The following is a 22,058-nucleotide window of genomic DNA, read 5'->3' as shown; positions in this document are numbered from 1 at the left end:
AGAACTCATTTCCTGGGGAGTTAATTCTGTGTCATTCTCTCCTCTCTACGTGAGCATTAACTTAAACAGTTCACTGTGAATGCCTTTTCTGCAGCATCCAGTGTTTTTAGTTTATCCTCTTTAGCAATTCAGAAAGAATTGTAAGGCAAGCTGATTACCAGCTTGTAGATCATCATTCACCGGAACAAACACCAGAGTGTGCTGGATCCACTTGACTATCAGAGATGCAGCCTCCATACTGAGCAATGAGTTTAGCAGTGATCAGAGGAAGAGGGGGAGGGGGAAAAAAAGAGGTTAAAGTGTCTATCCAGAAAATGAGAGCTCCAGTAATGTTATGTTAAAGGGACACTGTCAAGATAAAAAACAAGGGTCTGATTCTGAACTCTGAGTCTGTCAGCCTGTTAGTTCCTAAACTACTTGGTAGTGACCCTCATATACATGGTCCAGTATCTTTCCTCCTTTCCATTAGTTTTAAAAAAACCTTCCAAGATGCTATTGGTCACAGTTTCAGGGTTAACTGCACCTTTGACATACACCCCTGCTCTTCCACAAGGGCACCCACTTAAGGTTTCAGGCTCCGAGCCGTCACCTCTCTTGGGTGAAGATCTGCATCTCTCTCCCTCCAAACGGGTTTAGGCTTGCAGTCCCTCTGCACCTCACTGATTTCCCCAGCAGCTCTGACCAGGGTTCAGCATCTGTGGTTAACCTTTCTCCACGGGCTACAACAGTGTACACCAGTTACCAACCAGCCTTCACAAAGCAAAGTGTATTAGGGAGAAAATGTACAAAAAACACTAAACGAACCTACACACATGCTAAAAGCTTACCAGAGGTCACCCCCAGCTCCAACATAAGGCTCTGGGGGCTGTCTGTTTTTCAAAGCCCTCAGCTGGGTTTGTGCTGGGTTACCAGTTCATGTCAGGTTTCAGATCAAGAACCATAACAAGTCTGGGACAGTCCAGCTATTTCTTTATGCAGTCTGGGCCTTTGATCTGTGGCCTCCTGTAACAGGCAATCACCAGTCAGTGGCCCTCTCCTCAGGGCAAACTTCAAAAGGTTTGGTTTTTGCATAACCAGTATTGTGGAATTCGCATTAACCACCCCCAGGGCATTCTCCAGGAAACCCACTTAACACTCACCATCACAGAGGTCTGCCTGTCTGGCACTTCACAGTATATTAGAGAGAGTGTCCTGGGGCCAACACGGCTACCACACAACTGCACACAACATTTCCTTATAGTCATTTGAACACCATACATTTCCCAGGTCTCACTTCTGTCCCACTATTCGCTCTCCATATTGAGTAATGCCTCAAAAATACCACTGTACGACCTCACCTCATGCATCCCCAGTCTGCACCTGCCCATAATCGCAACCTGACCAGAAATATCTGCAGGTCAGAATCTTTGCTTAAAAAAGGATATTCCTGGGTGGAAATCTCTCAGAAGTACCAACCCTTTAGACAAAGACACCATAATCTCAAGTGAAAGGGAAGGAGCCACCTTCTCTGGGCAAGTGATCTACCTGCCCAGTTCCAAAGTTCCTCCCCTTAAAGGTGTGTGTAACTCTCGTACTCTTTAGGTCCAAGGTGAGCACCTGTTTGCTGGTAACAGACCCCCGAAGCCAATATGCCGTGCGGCTTCCTCACAAGCTGCCAGGGATGCACTACAGCGCTGATGAACAGTGCCAGATCCTATTCGGGACCAATGCCACTTTCTGTAAGAATATGGAGGTAAGGCTTCTCCTGGGTCCCAAGGGCGCGAGGGGGGGTAATGGAATCAAAGCTGTCAATTGAGAATAAAAAGATTCCGTACCTCCAATTGACATACAAAGTGGGATTTTCAACGGTGCTCAGTGTTGGCCCAGCCTGGCCTAACCTGCCCTAGGGGGGGAGGGACAGCTCAGTGGTTTGAGCATTGGCCTACTAAACCCAAAGTTGTGAGTTCAATCTTTGAGGGGGCCGTTTAGGGATCTGGGGATTAGTCCTGCTTTGGGCAGGGGGTTGGACTAGATGACCTCCTGAGGTCCCTTCCAACCCTGATATTCTATGAAATCAACAGTAAAACTCCCATTGACTCAGATGAAAGAACAGAGTTAGGCCAATGCTGAGCACTTTTGAAAACCCCACCCACACTGATGAAGCTAAAACCCTAGATCCAGGTCCTGAGGTCCTTTATTGAGTTTGTGTATTCAGTTTTCACTTGGGCAAAACTCCCATGGAAGTCAGAGTGCCAGAATACTGAGCAAGAGGCTGTTCTCATGATATTTCCGGCCCATCTGGAATTGGGATGTAGCAGAAGTCTCACAAGTGAGCCTCTTCCCACAAGACTTCCCAGCTCTGCAGACTAGAGAGGTTTAGATCATTTGGATTAACATTGGGACTTTTGGGTTCGAACCCTGACTGCAAACTATTTAAGGGCTGCTGGTAGGAGCCACCTCTGACTGTAATGTGAAGCAATATTCATGTATGAACCAATTGACTAACCAGTAGGAGCTCTATATCTGCTGAGGAGGCTGTGTGAGCCAGTAGCTAGTGGATGGAACTTGGAGTCAGGATTCCTGGGTTCTGTTCTCAGCTCTGCCACTAACTCTCTGTATCACCATGAGCAAGACACTTAACCTAGCTGCACCCTACTTTCCCCTATTCCAGGTAGGGATTATAATTGCACATGTGTGGCTATGTGCTAGGATAGCTACAGATGGAAAGTGCTAAGCATTGTTATCGAATTGATTATTTTATCACCAGAACCATTTGGTGGTATTTTACCCTACGTTATGTTCTACAAAGCCCTAGTTTAGATGGCAAGAGTGAATCATGCATTACTCTCTTATAACTAGGCAATATTAAAAAAAAAATGTTTGTTTTGGTAAATCATTTCCCCCTCTCCCCTCCCCTGTCCTGTCCCCTCCACTTCTAAAAAATTCTGGCACTTTAATCTTATAAAAAAAGAAAATAATAATCAACTATAACTGAAGTTTCCAAATGCCAAATGAATAAAGCTGTCGAACACATGCAAGTGCTGGGAAAGAACTCTGAGTTTCACATTTGCTGTTTTGTTTACTTTGGATCTGGCAACTAAGTAACACAGAACATGAAAACAATGAGAAACAAATCTGGGTAGGTTGTGTTTTTTGGATCAACCAGGGAAATGCAGGCCATCCAGACTACTGGACTGGAAGCAAGCTTTTAAAATGTGCATCCTTCAAGAGTACCCTGGGTATAGTCAGGAAGATGCAGGTACCTCCAAATGAACGGATATCGTGCTGCTTACCCAGCTTTTGGTAGATATTTGCAATGTGCATTGTTGCAGAAAAGAACTGTCATTCCTGGAGGTTTCACCCTCACTAGGAAGTGCCATTTTACTGCTTACAAGTCTGCATTTCTCATGCTGAAATAGCATATCCAGAAATACAGTGTTCTTGAAACTCTTCATTCAGAGTATGTTTGTCAGTGTACCACACCAGCCGGCAGTATTCTCTGTTAGCAGGTGTGTTGGTCCTTTGGGATCTTTACTAGTCTTAGTGTTTTTGAAATCTTTAGAAAAGAAACCTTCATACATATTTGGAAGGACTTTAGAATAATTTCTGCTGAGAAGCCTATACAATCTTTGGCTGAATAAAGGAAGGTGCAAACACTAGTCAGCTTAATTATGTATCTGTAGGTATTTCTGATCACGAATGTAGTGTGGGAGTGCTTCAGAGTTCAGTGTTGACGTTCTGTGAAAATATGTGCCATTAACTTTACACATCATTAAACCATGGTAATATTTGCATGCTGTTCAGCAGCTGTGAGTTGGTGTTTGCCTGCAGTGAAACTAAAAAAAAAGTTCGTTATAGGAAATGGTCAGCTTTAATTTTTAAATCCTGGAAGGTTTTGTTACCTTCACCTTCGTCTTTCTCGTGCCTCATCAACAGAATGCTTGTACTGTAAGTCTCTAAGCTGTCTGCGGAAATATGAACCAAAAAAAATTGGCACCGGTCATTGGCATTAGTTATAGAAATTATTGGCAAACATAGCTGTCTCCTCTTCTAGCCAATGGTAATGTGGTATTTTAATTCAATAAAGTATTATTAAAAAATCCAAATGTACAAGTAATAAACATTTGACAGTAAATATTTGTTACAAAAAGGAAATAAACGTCAGGAAATTAGCCTGCTCAATCTTTTTATGACTACACGCGTCTTCTGTCTACATTCCTATTTAATAAAGAGAGCTATATCATGACATTTCAGAAAGAGATAGCTGAGCTCCAGAATTATGTTGGGCAAACTAGAAGACCTACATTCAAAAATTCCCTATGATAGGGAAAATTTCCAGAGGACAGTAGATGAATCCAGACTTTAACCATCTTTAGGAAAGGCTGCAAAATCTTCCTGTTTGATAAAGCTTTCTGCATGAAAGGCATTCAGGTCCTATAGTAAAGAGTAACAATATAAGTATCAACAATAGCTAAATAGAGCCTTAGAACATTCCACCCCGTCTGTATCACTTTGATTTGTCCCACTTTCCTCCCCCCCCCCAAAATACCTTCCAAACTCTCTAGTACTGGGGCAGCAGAAGTAATGTTACTCCCAAGCCCTGCCAACAACCCAAGCTGCACTGACCAGAGAGGCCAAAACGAAACTCCACTCAAAATAGATCTTCCTGCTGCGATTGTCCTGCTTCCTTCGTGTGCGCTTTGTTCAGCAGTGAAACAGTGAACAAAGCTTACAGTCCTATGCTGCCATCATTAGACTTCAGACTCCCATTAAAATAAAATGTAGCAGCGCCTCGTTCTTTCAGGGCTATTGTTTCTGCTGTCTACAGACTTTGGCAGTCAGCCTGGCATCAGTTTGAATTTTTAAGATTTTCTTTGGTAACCATGTGTGTTAAAGGCTTGGGCACCTGTCTCCCTTAGGCACGCTTGATAATCTCCGTCTTAATTTATTGTTCTAATGAAAGATTCTGGCGTGCAAACTGGCAGTCTCTAGCAATTAGAACGTTTGCCAAACCACCATGAACTGCTCTGAGCTCTCCGCAGAAATCACAGCATAAAAATGAAGGCTCGTGAGGGAGCCGCTTTGGGTATGTCCACACAGCAAAAATAGACACACGGCAGCATGTCTCCGAGCCTGGGTCAACTGACTTCGGCTTGCGCTGCTGAGCTAAAAATAGCAGAGCAGATGTTCCCGCTCAGGCCACAGAGCTGGGTCCGAGAGCCTCCTCTCTCTGGGTTTCAGAGCCTAGGTTCTAGCCTGCGACCGAACATCTACACTACTATTTAGAGTCTGCAGCGCAAGCCTGAGTCAGCTGATTTGAACTCTGAGACTCACTGCCGCAGCTCTTTCTTTCCCCGTGTAGACGTACCCTTCATAGCTATGTTTGGGTTACATAGATCCAATCCATTTGCAAATGCCGGGAGAGTTATGGGGAAGTCTGTTTACCTGGTGCTCTCCATTAACCCTTCTTTCTGTAAAGTCTGAACATTGTCAGGGTATACACTGCACAGAATCAGGTGATAGATGTGTCCAGGGCCCCACGGTGAAATCCTAAGTCAATGGGAGCTTTGCTGTTGACTTCAACGGCGCCAGGATTTCACCCCAGATGTTTTCAGGAGTTACTAACAGAATAATCCCTAATTAGCCCCCCAGCAAGGCTGGGTTCTGACATAAATCAAATCTGGTTCTGGAATTTGCCATGTCCCTGGGACTGATTCTCATTTCACTTACATTGGTGTAAACCAGAAGTAACTCAGTTGAAGCTAATGAATAACACTGCTGTAAAACTAGTGGAAGATCAGAATCAAGCCCTTGTTTATAGCATAGTGCTGCTTGATGGAAGGACATGTGGCCCATCTAGAATCTGGCATGGTAATGCTTGTTTTGTAGGAATAAAGTTACTGTCATATTACCAAATATCGAACTGATTGAGTGAGTGTTTGAAAAGTGGGCCTGTGGGGATGACAATGTTGCGCTGAATAGCCAGGAGATACAGACAGCATGATGTGCAATAGGAGATAAACAGGAGTCCACCTTTTAAAACTCATTGTCTCATCCACCCAGGCATTGGTGCCTTACGATATTGTGTTCTGTCCACCTACATCCCAGGTTTTGCAAGGCATTTGACAGTCTGGCCTGACTGACCACCACTTCCCAGATCCGCTACCATGCTTGTAAGTCTAGTATTGTGGGTAGAAGGCCCTGTGCAGCAAAAAGCATAGGTGTTACTCAAATCCCATGTAAGCTGTCAATATAGGATTTAAGTGAATAGGCCTTGTGCGTTTTTCTTTATTATGCTGTCCACAGAATGAAAGGCACAAAAACCTTCATGGCTGCATCTCTCACAGTTGGGATAAAGTGTCTGCACCAGAAACACACAGGAACACATTGTTCACAAACTCATGTGAAAATACACTTGTGTGTTTAATCATGAGCACTGGGTTTATTTTTCAAGCTGGCATGCCTACTAACAGAGGCTTTTGGGCTGACATTATATTTATGGAAAAAATGTGATTTGTATCTCTTATATCCAGTGTTTGGCTTTCCGTTTTATATGCCTTTTGGCTTATTTATTATTAACGCATTTTTGCGGGTTTTTACATAACCATTATCTTTCAGTATTGCTTTGAGTCAAAACTGCGCTTAGACTAAAATGGCATGTAGAGATTAACATTGCTACAAAGAGATTTTCTGCTTAACAAGGGATGCTATTAACTCAAATGTAGCCCAGAATTGAGATTTTGAGTCAACAAGCTTTTAGAAAATCTGAGACCTGTAGGAATGGTGCCATCATTTTCCTTAAATTGCAGTTGCTTTTAAACAAATAAACTTCCTCTCCAGCATCCACAATTGAAACATTGCAGCACTGAGAACCTGAGAATGAAAATGACTGTAAGAAAAAATGAAACTGACTAGCCCGTTTCCATTATCAAGCTGTACAAAATGGAAACAAAAAAAATAAAGGACGAGCACAAATAGTGTCAGTAAATTGGATCTTAAAAATCCTTTCAGCTTTCGTAATCAAAGGCTTGTTGGGAAACATAGGTAAGCAAATTTGTGTGACATCAGTGGGACTATCTGTGGTCCTGATCCTATGAAGAGATCTATGGGATTGAACCCCCTGCGCCCCACTAAATCAGTGGGGCTCTGTGCGGTTGCAGAATGTGCCTGAGGAGAGTCAAATGCAAGATCAAGACTCATGTTAGTAAATACTACGGGATGTGGTGAGTACTGATTTAAAAACTCGTACTAAGATTGTAAGCCAATTGTATCTCTGCAATAGCAGGATACAAATCAGCCTCTGTACAGGCTGAGACTGTGTCTACAGATGTGTCTGTAAAATACATATATACTGTGGGTATGGTATAAATTATAATAGTAGTAATAATTATTAATAGCAGTGCAGTAAAGGATGGGGTTGGTTTTGTTAAAACGTGCAGGCTACATGCTTGGCAATTGCAAAGTAAAATGAGAAGATTTTCTTTTTTAAAAGTAAAGTTAATAATTTACCTAATTGCCCTCCTATATTTTATAGTTTTCCTAATGTGGGTTGTTAAAAGCGCAACTATTTTCATTTTGCCTGTTTTATATGAAACAGAAGCATCCTATTTCACGGCTTCTGTACGTTGCAAGACAGACCATTTCCCCCCTTCTTTTCAGTGGAAATACTTTGTGTTTAAAAAAAAAAAAAAGAGAGAGAGAAGCAGAATGCCTGCACTGCACTGCACAGCCCAGTTTACAATTATTGGAATGCTTCAGAAATTTTTGTACGTGTTTCATTTTGGAAGGCTGTCAAAACGCATTCTGGTGCAGTGGTTTTAAAATATCTATATCTATAGATATAGATATAGATATAGATATAGATATAGATATAGATATAGATATAGATATAGATATATATAAAAAGAGAGGGGAACCAAAATCAAATTATAAAAATACAATGTGTCAATTTAAGAATATAAAAATAATAAACTCTTAAAAATAATAGAGGTGCAGATTAAGAATCAGGCACTCGAGGGTTTGGAAATCCTTCATTTTCTTATTAAGACATAAGGTTGGGTGTTGGGGTGGGGGAGAGAATTAGCGTAGCCTTGTGATGTGGCATCTACAGCTGAAGTCTGAACTTCAACTAAATTAGCCAGAATGCTATTGAATGTCAGCCTGCAAACACCGTCTAACAAGCCTGCTCTCAGACCTCTCCCATGAGCCTCTGGGTACTTCCCATCTGCAAAAGACTTCAAGAGAAAACTCCCCTAATCTTCCCAACCACATCTGAACATCGATACATACACACAATATTTATTTTTACTATCCTTTTTCTCATTTCCCATGGCCAAGAAACTTGATCTGTGACTTCACTCTTTTAATTTCCCAGCTTTTAAGGGATGTTTGACAGACAACATTGCCTCTTAAAAGTATACACTCTCTCTACTGAACGCAGAGCCTAAGTGATTTTAGAGTCGAATACTGCAAGGTTCTGGGTGCCCAAAGCTTCCATTGAAACCTATAGGAGATGAAGTCTCTGGGTGTCTTGCAAGAATGGGGCCATAGGCTTTGTGTCAGGGTTGCAAAAGCCGCATTAAAGCGGGAGCCGTCAGGTTGGCTGTGGGCCCCTACCTACTGCCCTTTAAACAGACTGTGCCATGGGCAGGTTCTTCACAGGATACGGGTGCCTGAGTTAGCCCATGCCGCTGACCTTGCCCTAGAATGCCCGTGCTGTGGCTCTGGCCGCAGAGTGTGGATTTGGGAGGACTGTGACGACATAGTTATGGGACTGATAACTCTTCTCTCAGCCAAAGCATAGAGGGCGTGTGCTTATAAACCGGGCTGTTTTTTGGGCTGCATATATCTATCCTAGTACAACCATTATAGTTTTGACACTGGTCAATTATCTGCAGCCCCTTTAACACACACCACAATCCGTAGAATAACACAGAAATCATCCCCCATTTCATTCAATGAATTACTCTGTTCCTCAGTCTTGTGCCAGGTCCATTTGCTCATCTGGATTCTGAGCTGGTAAAGATATGGACGTGATTGCTTCAGAGACACGAAGTGGGTGAGATAATATCTTTTTATTGGACCAACTTCTGGAGGTGAGAGACACAAGCTTTCGAGCCATACGAGCCAAGCTTGTCTCTCTCCTCAACAGAGGTTGGGCCAATAAAACATATTACCGCACCCACCTTGTCTCTCTAATATCCTGGGACTGACCCGGCTGCAGCTACACTGCACACAGCATTGCATGATGTGTTTAAAGAGGTATAGCATGTTATTCCTCTCTAAAGAAATCATGGCAGTATCTTTCCATGTCCTCTCACTTAAGACATTGAAAACTAGATTTGACAAAGCACAAGAACATGTATGGTGTGAAAATAATTCTGCACTGACAGGGAGATGGATGAGGTTGTCTTTTTCATCTTTAATGCCTATGGTTCTATGAATCCTGAGTGCTTCTCTGAGATGTGATCTAAGGCACAGAAAAGATCAGTTATAGGTCCAGGCTTCCTAGTCATAAAATTTAGTTTACAGACTCATTAATACTATCTTCCCATGTTTTGATTTTGTTGCATTCATCTCTGGCATACAAGAAATAGAATAGAATTAGCTCCTTGCAATAAAATAGTATCTATGGTACATGAATATATTAGTTTGAATGAAAAACACTGCAACTCAGTAAAATTATAGACATTCCTTTTCTCACCTCTTCCCTCTCCTCAAAGTCGCCAATAATGGGGGCGGGAAATGGTCCTTGAAAAGAAACTTCACTCCTCTTTTCATTCCTTCCCTCTGTGCTTGGCAAAGTCTCCCGTTGCTCGTTTGCCAAGCACCCACTCTCATCCTTTGTACTCCTGAAAATACAACCCTCCTTTAGCTAGCCCTTCCGTTATTGATTTCCAGGTGGAGTCCTCGCCATCTTTTGCCTGTGTCAGTCTCTTGTATCCTGTTGTGTGTCTTGCATTAGAACTTAAATGCCTCGAAGCAGGGACCATGGCCAAGATTTTAAAAAATAAGTGAGTTTGAATGCCTCTGGTTTTGAGTGCCTGACCTATAGCTGACTGATCTTCAGAAAGTGCTGAGCCCCCACATCAAAACCAGGCCCCTTTAAGGTGTTTCAGGGTGGGCACCCAAAATCGCTAGTCACTTCTGGAAATCTTGACCATGCATGTCTTTTATGTGGTATAGATAGACAAGCGCAGTTCTCTAGAAATACTGCTAATCAGGGGCCCAATCATGCAACCTTTGCATATACAAGTAGTCTTGAGTCACATGGGTGGATTTAAGGTACATCTATTCTGCAAAAAAAAAAAGACTCTTCGCAGTGAGTCTCAGAGCCCGGGTCAACTGGCTTGGGCTCGTAGAGCTCACACTATGAGTCTAAAACTAGCAGTGTAGACGTTCCTGCTTGGGCTGGAACCTGGGTTCTGACACCTGCCGAGGGGGAGGGTCTCAGAGCCCAGCCGTCAGCCTGAGCCTGAACATTTACCCTGCTATTTTTAGCGCTGTAGCATGAGCCCTACAAGCCTGAGTCAGTTGACCTGGGTTCTGAGACTCACCACAATGGTTTTTGCTGTGTAGACGTATCCTTATTGACTTTGCTGGGATTACTGTGGCTAATAAGGCCTGGGCCAAATTAAAGGGGTAACCAGGCGGTGCGGTTCTACCCATGGAAACAGGATCTCCGCCAACCTCGGTAGCCATGCTGCAAGAAAAGGCTTAGGTGAGAAGGTTAGCCTGTTACAGTTACATCTTAGTCTACTAGAATCGTATTGTTCTTGCTTTGTTTTATTTGTAACCTGTGGTTCTTATTAGCTTTGCTTGATGTCGCCTCAATTTTTACCTTTGTTAATCAACATATAGTTGTTCTTACTATAAATAGATGACAGCACTGCATTGTTGTATGCGAGCTGCTACTCCGCTGACTCAAACAAGCTGGTGTGTGTGCACAGTTCCCTTGGGATTAGTGAGCCTGCTAATTACTGGGAGTGTCCAGTGACTGGGGCTGGACACTACAGGAGGATGCTTTTGAGGAGTTTGGGGACAGGGGTACACCAAGTGTGTGCCTGCCAGGCAAAGTCGTGGCTGGCAGAGCCCAGAGCAGAGTGCTTGACTGGCTGAAGGGCTGGCAGGGTCAGGGAGCTGACACTCAGCTACTACGCAAAAGACTCCCTCTCACTGAGGCAGAGGTGTCGCTTGCTGACTCTCAGTCCTGGACGCCCCGAGAAAGTGTCGCACAGCTGCGAGGAGGCCTTTGGAATGCTGTAGCTACAGTTGCTAAGATGTTGTTATGATGAAGAGCCGTGGGCTGCTCTTGCTGTCCTGTAGAATTACTGCTATTAAAAAGTGACTTGATTGAAGATGAAAGATAGTTTCATTTGTATCTTGGGATTGGTACTTACAACAGCCGAATATTTATGTGGAGAGTGTGGCATGGCCATGTAGTTACCGTTCGAAGACCTGGTGGATTTTTTTTGTTCTCTCTAAAAGAAAGAGCAGCTCTCATGGGAAGGGTTTTTATTCTTCAGTTTTGTTTTTTGGGAACAGAGAAGCCCTTGGTAGCACTCCATGAATCCATGGAGCCCAGTATATTTCATATGGCCTCCACATGTTGCTAGCCAGATAAATACACGTAAAGTCATCTAATGCAGAAGACTGAACTCCGCATGATCCACTTCATTTTCACAGCATTTGTTTTGTTACGTTTTCCCTGATAAAGAGCATTAAAAAAAGTCTAGGGAACAACTTTGTTGAATTCAGGCATTTCTGCAACTGAAATTATAGCGCTGGAAAGCAGTTAACTCAAGGATTATTTCTTCTTGAACTAAATTAATCCCTTGGATTTGGTTCACTTTCTGAATGTTTGGTGATTCTCCACTCGCTCACACAAGTGTAAATCAAGCTGTAACTCCATTGATTTCATGTCTGAGAGGAGAATCAGCTGTAGACTTGGTTATCAGAGCCGGGCACTTTATATGCTAAAAGGACAGCGTGTGGGTGTAATTTGAAATGTACTGGAGAAATAGATAATTGTTAAATAGTGAAAATTACGATGATTCTTTTTTAAGACTTTTTCTGGTGACATCTCAGAGAGATTCTTTGATTGCTGTTCATCAAGTGGGATGCATGTCCTCTTTGTGATTCACTTTCATACATCTGTGAAAGTCCTGCCTTTCTAGCTCAGAATAAAAGGGGCCCATTCTTTCTCGTTCACTAAAAAAGATCCCAAGCGAGTGAGCCTTCAGAGTTTGGTGTTCAGAGTCTCGATGAAATACAAACTCAGCAGGAACCTATCCTTCCTGCACTGCTGAAAAGGATAGCATGCGGCTCTTCCTCAGCCTTTGCTTGTCACTTGTGGAATAACCCCTCTCATTTGTGATTTTTGCTCCACTTGTCCTATATTGGAACTTCTATGGAATTACTCAGAGAGAGCCACTGAGGTGTTTATCCCACCTTTGCAGTTGACAGCCCACTTCGGCCTAGATTTTCAAAAGTGGCCTCCAATTTTGGGTGTTTCTACTTTTGAGTGTCCAGCTCTTGACACCTAGGACCTAGTTTTCAGTGCTGTTGAGCACCTCCAGCTCTAACGAATATCAATGGCAGATGCAGACCCTTGATGCCTTCTATTACCCGTCTGTAGGTGGTGGAGATTACCCCACCACCACCAAATTAGAAGCTGTGACAGAAAATTTGGGACTTAACTTCTCTGCATCTGTTTTCTCACCTGTAAAATGGGGAGGTGAATTCCTACCTGTCAGCTGTGCTGAGAGGCTTAGAGAAAGTATGCACAATACCTTGAAGATGTAAATTTCTATGCAAGTCTCATTACAGTATTGTTTTGTGTTTAATTGGTGTTAACTGGAATTTTGCACATGGGCACAGTTTACAGTTAATTATTTGCCAAGCCAAAACCGTGAGAAAGTTAAAGTGCTGTGATGCTCCATTGAAAACTAATGTATTTAAAAGCAGTTCTCCCTGTGTACTTTATATAGTTTTCGCTTGTTCCCCTTCCTTAAGGCTATTTACTCTTTCTTACTCCATCCCCATAATCCCCTCTCTGTGACGATAGAAACAGTTTCATGGTGTTTAACTCTGATGGCAGAAATAAGAGGCTGTTGGTTCCAGTGTGCAGCGGGCAGCTGGAGCTAATTAGTTCTCTAGAGACTGGAATCCTTCCTTTCTTTCCTAATCCAGGAAAATGCAGAAAGTTTAGCAATTTCCACAGGATTATTTCTGAGCGGCAAGAGAAGCACATGGACCGTGATAACATCACAGATTTGGAAGTTACTTCATGTCATTAGGGGCCAAATCCTGGGAGGTTCTGAGTGCTTCCTGACAGGTACTGAGTACAATGATATTCTGTGCTGACTAATGGGAGTGGTCTACACAAGGTAACCTCTCTCTTCAGAATTGGCCCACACTATGAAAGAGACGGAGAACCAAGTTTGAGTAGGGAGGAACCACATGTCGCCTTCTACGTGGATCTTATGAGAGCTGTCTCCATTCTTACCTTGAAATTCAGTTAGCATAGGAAGAATGGTTTTATGGCTTAAAACCCTAAACTGGGCACTCGGGAGATCTGGATGCAATTTCCACCTCTGCCACCTTTGGCAAGTCATTTAATCCCTCTGCGCCTTCATTCCCCATCTGTAAAGTGAGGATAATACTTCCTTTATCCACCCTTTGTCAGTTTAGATAGGACAGGGGCTGTCTCATACTGAGTCCCCAATCTATAATAAATGTAATTCTCTGGTGGCTGGACCACCTCCTCAGCTTCCTAACAGTGTGTCACATGCACATCCTTCGACTACAGTTTCTAGTGCTATGCAATGCTATGGATTTTCTCATCCCACTTGAGTTTTTGAGATTTTTAATTTTTTCCCAACCTGAAGGGAGTCGAAAAAGTTGAAATCTCAAAAATGTTCATGAATTTATAATCCAATTTTTTTTTCCAGATTGGGTCAATTGAAATGTTGCCTTTCGATCACTTTGAAATGTTTCATTTTTATTTCAACCTTTTAAAAAAATGTACTTTATTTTTGTGTGTAAATTTCAAAGCGAAAAGATGTTTTGACAATTTCAGAACTACTTTGTCAAATTTTTTGAAATAGGAAACTGGTCGAAACCGACCTTTTCCTGTGCACAGTTTCGGTTTTGACAAATGGACATTTTCAAATGAAAAAACATCGTGTTGAGAAAATTCCCAACCGCTTCAATAGTTTCCTATTCAAAGAGGAGACTGTTCATCACAGACAGACCTGCTTTCCAGTGCCAAATGCTGAATTTACAATTTAACTGTAGTACAGCAACTTTCATGACCTATTGTACATCAATCTGTGCTCTAAATTGCCACTCAAATATACAAATAATCTTTCTGTCAAGTCCAGCCATTTCTCATTTTAATAGTCCCCAGCAACACTGAATGCTAATGACTTTTTAATGGAGATTCTTTTTGTTTGCGGTTATATTTTAGCTGAAGAGGGTGTATGATCTCTTTTGAAATGAACATGATAAAGCACCACAGCTGATGGTTTAATCTTTGTCTGAGTATCTTTATGGCATAGACGCATGGCATGACACTAACGAGATTTTAAGATTTGTAATGGTGTGGCAATAGGACCCAGCTGCAGTGTAATTACCACGTTTTTCTGTAGCTCTTTCCTGTAGTATGCTTTGCATTTATTATTAGGAGTCAAAAATAAGGCTTCTATAAAAATCCTGTTTTCTATCCCTGAATCGGGAGATTTCAGGAAGGTCGATGTTGATGATAGAGGTTTTTTTTCCCAGAGTATTTTTCTATGTAAGCATATGTGTCTGATTGTGAGTATTTGTGCCAGTCCTATCCATGAATTGTATTTTGGTATCTTCATTGAAACAAATTCTGCCCATACACACCTACCTGTTGAGGGTTAGCTATGTCCAACGATCCCCCCCAGCTCATGGTACATAGCTGGACATGTTAGCTGAGTTTTATTGCCTACTACATCTTGTGAACTCTGGATGAATTCTGGCTGGCAACTCAATTCATACATAAGGCTGCTAGATTTCTATGACTTTCTGTTCTTTCCCCTGCCCTTGTGCGCAATTGTACATCTAAGGGCAGGATTTAGCCCAGTGTAATTTACATAGACTGTATGATCCAGTGGCTGGAAATGAAACTAGGCAAATCCAAGACTAGAAATAAAGCATATTTTTTTAATAGTGAGCATAATTAACCATTAGAAGAGTTTAGTTAGGGATGTGGTGGATTGTCCATCACATGAAATCTTTAAAATCAAGACTGGATGTCTTTCCAAAAGATGCACTGTAGCTCAAATAGAAGATATGGTCTTGATGCATGAATCACTGGATGAAGTTCTCTGGCCCGTGTTTTGCAGTCTAGATGAACATAATGATCCCTTCTGGCCTTAAAAATCTGTGAGACTATGAGTACGTCTACACTGCACACCACTTGCATCAGCATGTAGGGTATGTGGAGCTACACGCCGCAGTGAAAAGCAGGCTGCATCGACTTGGCGGTATGTCGCTCTGAGTGTCAGTGTAAGGCTTTTGCTGTGGGGAGGTAGCGGGGAAAGGCTCTGGCAGCAGCTGCTGGAGCCTTTTCCCACTGCCTCTGTCGCCAGAGTCTTTCCCTGTGGCGGGGAAAGATGCCAGCAGCAGAGAGGCAGCAGGATACTACACAGCTAAAAATAGCAGCGTAAACAGGCAAGGCCCTGCTTGGGTGTGTAGAGCCGTATAGGGTGCATACCCACAGCGTTCAGGCATGAATTTACTCGCCCAAGCAGTGCCTCACCGTCTGCACTGCTGTGCTAGCTGGTTGAGCAGTGAATGTACTCTGCACACTGCCGAAAGGAGTATGCCATGTAGATGTACAGTGAGTTACCCAAGCTTGGAGGAGATGGGCCGAAGCATACCAAAATGATGCCAGTCTGTCTGCATCCCTAAGTTCCGCCCTCGCCCTTCGTTTCAGCTAGCAGTCTTACCCTACGGTGATTTGGAACCAACAGTCACAGATACTGCTCTGGAAACATCCCTGCCCGCAGTCATCTAGGGAGAACAGTGAGCCTGTTGGGACAATGAATTCTTCCTCGTAAAGTCGTGCTTTATACTTAGGTTCTGTTTATGAAGGGTTGAGAAATTATTAATAGGTGTTTTAATAAATGACTAATCAACTGGCATAGTTTATACAGTCCAGCGGGCCAATAGGTTGCTTAAAACCATAGCTTGTAAGTGTATGTATAACACCTTCTACTGTTGTGCTTAAATAATCTGGTACTAAAGTCTGTAACATACTTATACATCTATTAATTATTTATCAGCCCTTTATTAACCATTGATAAGTAAAACCTTAATATAAAGTGTGATCTATAAGTCTTCATAACTCAGCAATGTTCTAGCTGCCAGTGTACCATATAAAGCCCTAATACAATAAAATATGTTAATTCAATACAGTATTTTAGATGTAAAGGAAAATACATTCGTTGGTGTAAAGGTTTCATTGCTAGCACGCAATGTGTCACTTTCTGACAATGAAATGGGACAGCTAATCCACCCAATTTCTAATCCTGTGCAAACCCAACAGGGAGGAAGGGTTGTCTTGCACAGGGACTGGGATTTGGAGTTCCCACAATCTATTCTTGACTTGCTGTGTATTGTCTGGCAGTGAGTTAACTTTTCCATGCCTTCGTGTACCCATCCATAAAATGTGGCTAATATATTGATACTGTATAAGATGTCTTGAGGGTTAATTGATGTTTGCAAAGAAATTTAAGAACTTTGGAAAAAGTGATAGTTAGTGATAGTTCAGTACAAATAGCAGATATCTTCAATCCATCTCCTGTTTCACAGGAGCCCGCTCAAGGAGACATGGATGTCATGAAAACTCTTTGATTGGCTTTTATTTAACAAGCGCTGTGCTTTCCTGCTGCTGATGGCAGAGACAGTTGTTCCCAAGCTCTGCTTATAGCTTTCTTAAATGTTCTTTTGCTTTAAGTAATGCAAAATCCTCATTCCAGAAGAAACTGACATTAAAACAGGATGTAGATACTGCTGTGATAACCAGTTTTTCAGTACTTTCAACCCCATCTCCCTTTATGGCAGGATTTCTCTCTTCCATTTATTATGCCCTGTGCTGTGCAAGCATATTTGATATATACATACCAACATGTGTCTGCACACATACTACATTGTGGAGGAATCATAAGGTTCAAGTGTGTTGACTCAAACTATTTAATGCGGTGCAATAAATCTTGACAAGACCAGCTGGCAGTAGAGCCAAGCTTCTCATCTTTTTACCATTACAGTGAAATGTGAACAATAGTGGAAAGAAATATAGCTTTTATTTATTTATTTTAATTTTTTTTTTTTTTGGTGCAAACATAACATTCTATTCAAATCATCCACTTATACAGGTTGCAGAGCAGGGTGGATGTTTCAGAAAACGTGAAAGATCTAAAGACCTTTCTTTCTTGGATTTTTTTTTCTCAAATTCAGAAAACTTTTCTGACGTGACAGGTCACGCAAGCATGGTGAAAATCAGTATCCCAGTAACGTCCGTTGATCAGACAGAGCAGTCGTGTTAATGGTAGCCAGAGTGCATTTCAGGTCTGGTGTCAAGATGCAATGTATCTCTAGCTCTTTTCTGCTGGTTCTCTCACATCTCCTGGGTTCCTCCTCCTCATCACATTCAAGATGCCTCTTCTCACCATCAGGGCCTGCTTATCTGCTTTTTTTATATTATTGCATTGCCCCTGCCAACCATCACTCATTTGTCCATTTCTCACACAACGACTTTCATGCTTTCTCCCATGCGGCATGGAACGCTGTCTCCAAACTAGACTATGAGGCTGCAGCCCTGTCCTCATTCAGCGCCCCCGTCAAGACCTGCTTAGACCATGAAATCTTTGAGAAATTGCTAGCTGATTTGGCGAGATAGAAGTTCAGCAGCGATTGCCGATGTAGACCATATTCTATTTATTTGTATGTTATTAAAAACAATGAAGTGACTCACTGGTAGCTCGACTGGGTATATTCCTATGAAAAGAAATGTGTTTAAATGATGCACTTTTTTCATGCATCTGCATCCATTGATCTCTTTCGTGTCCCGTCCCCCGGTTCAGCGTCAATTTCTTCTTAAAAAATAATAGATTGAAAACCAACCAGATGCCTCTGGATTCACATTAGAGAGACTGACCGAACTTTACAGTGTATCCCATAATGATAGCTGACATCTCCAGAAGCAATAACCGCACTTCTTGGCCTTGTGATTGCAGCATTTGATGTGTGCTGGGCTGTGGTGCTTGGTGGAAGGAGACACGTCTTGTAAAACCAAGCTGGATCCCCCTCTGGATGGCACAGAATGTGGCGCAGACAAGGTAATCCAAATGCTCCGCAGCTGTTTTGCTTTTTATGGTGTTGTCTGCGGACTGATGTTTCCAGGATGTGAAATATATTTACTAAAAACCCATATTTTGTTCTGATTGATTTGTACAAGCTGCTGGATTAACAGCTGGATTAAATGGCATTCAGTTATTTTTCTTTTCTTTGATGTGTATTGCGGTAGCCTCTGGAGATCGCAACAGAAATCAAGACCCCAGTGTACTAGGTACAAATACAGAAGAAAAGGTTGTCCCTGCCCTGAAGAATTTACAGTCTAAGGACCACCTGTAACTCGTCGTGTAGTGAGATACTCTTCAGTTCCATTCATTTCAATGGGACTCTTTGAGGAGAACGTTACTTTTCAGGGTGAGTTAGACAATCTGGCCCTAAACTTGAGACATGATGTAGCAGGTAGGTTTAAACAGACACTTTGAGGAAGGGCAAGAGTTATGCCAATATAATGACACAGTTACATAAGGTAGCTCGTAATGAGTTCCAATTCAGTTAGGGTTTTTTTCTTTAAGACCTCTGCCTAGGAATATTTCTGGGTTTAGTGGGCCCCGCAGACTTAGCCAGATGGCTAGGGCATATTTGGACTTTCCACAGTTCAGTGTGGTGGAGAAAATGGTTAATGGAAAAGAAAATAAACACCTGTATTAGCAGGTCTCTATTGCATGTCAGTCATTACCCAAATACCTGACTTCCATGCTAGAGCATTAACTGTCAGTAGATTTTAGACTTGAAATTTCACCTGATGAGGGAGATGAATTTAGGGAGTTGTTGCTAAAGCTGGAAACTAAGTATCTTTTTTTCTGGTTGCATATGAAAGATACATAAGTTAATTAAAAATTCTTTGGTACTTACTGTTAAGTGCAGGAGATGGAGAGAATTTTAGCCCATGTGCTTTTGCTGAATACATGAGCTCCAAATGATTCTTAATTATGTACACTTTACGTGGCTTGCTTAGCAGTATTTATTGTATTACATCCCACATAGATCAAGAAAATGGACCAATTCAGCCCTTAATACAACCCAGTGCAATCCTGTTGGAATCACTAAGGTTATATAGGAGTGTACCTGAGTTAGGCCCAGACTGTTTCAATGATGTATGTGCAGTAAGGAACCATTGTAATGAAGGTGTTGTGTTTGGATACAATTTCTTGAACCCACAAAAATTGGTAAATAAGAGGTAAATGACAAAGAGGACAGGTCACTGGATATCTTGGTAAATTGGGTGCAAGCAAGCAGTGTGCATTTTAATACAGATAAATGTAAATGTATTCATGTAGGAACTGATTGTAGCTGATACTTACATAGTGGGAGACTGTATCCTGGGAAAAGGTACCTCTGAAAAAAATGTGGGGGTTGTGGTGGATAATCAGCTGACTGTGAGCTCCCAGTGTGATGCTGCAGCCAAAAGGCCCAATGAGATCTTTGGATGCATAAACAGAAAAATCTCAAATAGGAGTAGAGAAGCTATTTCATCTCTGTTTTTGGCACGGGTGTGACTGCAGCTGAAATACAGTGTCCCGTTCTGGTGTCCACAATTCAAGAAGGATGTTGATAAATTGGAGAGGGTTCAGAGAAGAACTACAAGGATGATTAAAGGATTAGAAAACCTGCCTTAAACTGATAGACTCAAGCAGCTCTATCTAATTAGCTGAACAAAGAGAAGGTTGAGGGATGACTTTATTACAGTCTACAAGGACAAATATTTAATAATGGGCTCTTCAATCTAGCAGAGAAAGGCATAATATGATCCAGTGGCTGGAAGTTGAAGCTAGACAAATTCAGACTGAAAATAAGGTGAAGCTAATTAACCATTAAGCAAAGGTCATGGTGGGTTCTCCATCGCTGCCAATTTCCAAAACAAGATTGGATGTTTTTCTAAAAGATCTGCTCTAGGAATTATTTTGGGGAAGTTCTATGGCAGTGGTTCTCAATCTGTGGGCCGCTTGGAGCCCAGTCAGCACACAGCTGCGGCCCATGGAACATCCTCAGGGCCATACAGGCAGTATATATACTGTGTGAATGCAGCCCACATAACACACAGGGATCTGCATGTGTGGCCCACAAGGGCAAATAGGTTGAGAACCACTGTTCTATGGCCTGTTCTACAGGAGGTCAGACTAAATGATCCAATGGGCCCTTCTAGCCTTGGAATCTATGAATTACTTAGGTAATCGTCTGTGTTATTGTGCAAGTTACAACAGAGGGCTCCATCCTGCAGTCACTGTAAACCCTTTTGGTTTACACTGGTTGAAGACGAAGCTCAGTTTTCCACATGTCACTTCCTTTTTTCCAGCCATAACCAAAGCGTGTCCTGCTTTCCTTAGTTCTGACGCTCCAAACGCTTGCACGCATGCGTGAGTGTATGCTTGGGAATAGTCTTATTAACTCCATGCACAAGTGTCTGCAGGATCAGGGGCCTTTGCCTGTGCTGTGCTACCATCCTTGTGTTTCAGTGGTGCCGAGCTGGGGAATGCGTCAGCAAAACTCCCATTCCTGAGCACGTCGATGGAGACTGGAGCATGTGGAGTCAATGGAGCATGTGCAGCCGGACATGTGGCACCGGTGCCCGATTCAGACAGCGGAAATGCGACAATCCTCCGTAAGTCGTCTTGTCCTCATGACGCTTTAACGTGCAGTATGTTGGGAAATGTGGCTGCAAGGGTGGCAAAAAAGGGTCAGGCACACAGTGGGCAGCTAAACACAAGGGCGGTGGGGACCATCTCAGGCATCCTATTGTCCCAAGTCGAACACAGACATAACATGAAATGAGATGCTGATTGGAATGAAAATGAAACTGTATTTCCTCTTGATCAGTGCACAGGCTGGGTCAGGGCTAAGCTGTGCAGAGACCTCTCCATACAGACCAGGGTCTCTGGTGGGAGAGGAATGGAGATTAGATGGGTTTGTTCCCACATCTATAAAATGGTCATAGTGATACTTCTGAATGCAGAAGTCAGACTGGGGGAGGGAAAGATACTCATAATATGATGGTATGCGCTGCTTGGCTCCACTCAGTGGGGCTTGAATATCTCCAGGGCTGGTCCTTGGGCTTGCTGCCTCTTTGAATCAGGAAGGTAAATAAGTGATGGTATCTCCTAAACACCAGCCACTTGTGGCACCAGAATGAGCCATCATCTAGGGCATGTTTTTCAATCCGTTGGTCGCGACCCAGTACTGGGTTGCAGCATGTAAGGCGCTGGGTTGCCTTGCTGTGATCAGCACCACCGACCGGGACGTTAAAAGTCCCATCGGTGGTGCTGCCCGGCTAAGGCAGGCTAGTGCCTACCTTTTCTGACACCGTGCTGTGCCCTGGAAGTGGCCAGCAGCAGGTCCGGCTCCTAAGCAGGGGGGCCACGGGGCTCCGTGCACTGCCCCCGCCCTGGGCACTGGCTCCAGCCAATGGGAGCTGCAGGCAAGAGTCACACGGAGCCATTTGCGTGCCTCCACCTAGAAGCCAGACCTGCTGCTGGCCGCTTATGGGGTGCAGCGCGGTCTGCACCGCTGACTGGGAGCCGCCAGGGGTAAGTCCATGCCCGTGCCCCAATCCCCTGCCCCAAACCTGGAACCCCTTCCTGCACCCCAAACCCCTCATGCCTGCACCCCCAGCCCAGAGCCCTGACCCCCTCCTGCACCCCAACCCCCTGCCCCAGCCCTGAGCCCCCCTAAACCCAGAACCGGTTCCTGCACCCCAA

The 22,058-nt window shown here is 43.0% G+C and overlaps 1 protein-coding gene across 1 annotated transcript in view; it reads left to right on the top strand.

Moving 5' to 3' along the window:
- The window catches only part of ADAMTS17 (ADAM metallopeptidase with thrombospondin type 1 motif 17), a 262,300-nt gene that overhangs the window by 118,663 nt on the left and 121,579 nt on the right, over window positions 1-22,058 (top strand). The window contains exons 10-12 of the mRNA XM_026648360.2: window positions 1,582-1,732; window positions 18,249-18,350; window positions 20,820-20,965. Of these exons, the coding sequence (XP_026504145.1) occupies window positions 1,582-1,732; window positions 18,249-18,350; window positions 20,820-20,965 (399 nt within the window). The remainder of the gene's footprint in view (window positions 1-1,581; window positions 1,733-18,248; window positions 18,351-20,819; window positions 20,966-22,058) is intronic.

Source organism: Terrapene carolina, unplaced genomic scaffold (genome assembly GCF_002925995.2).
Source record: "Terrapene carolina triunguis isolate 2854851 unplaced genomic scaffold, T_m_triunguis-2.0 Scaffold67, whole genome shotgun sequence".
In the NCBI taxonomy this organism is placed as follows: domain Eukaryota; kingdom Metazoa; phylum Chordata; order Testudines; family Emydidae; genus Terrapene; species Terrapene triunguis.
This window is presented reverse-complemented; position numbering and strand designations above follow the sequence as displayed.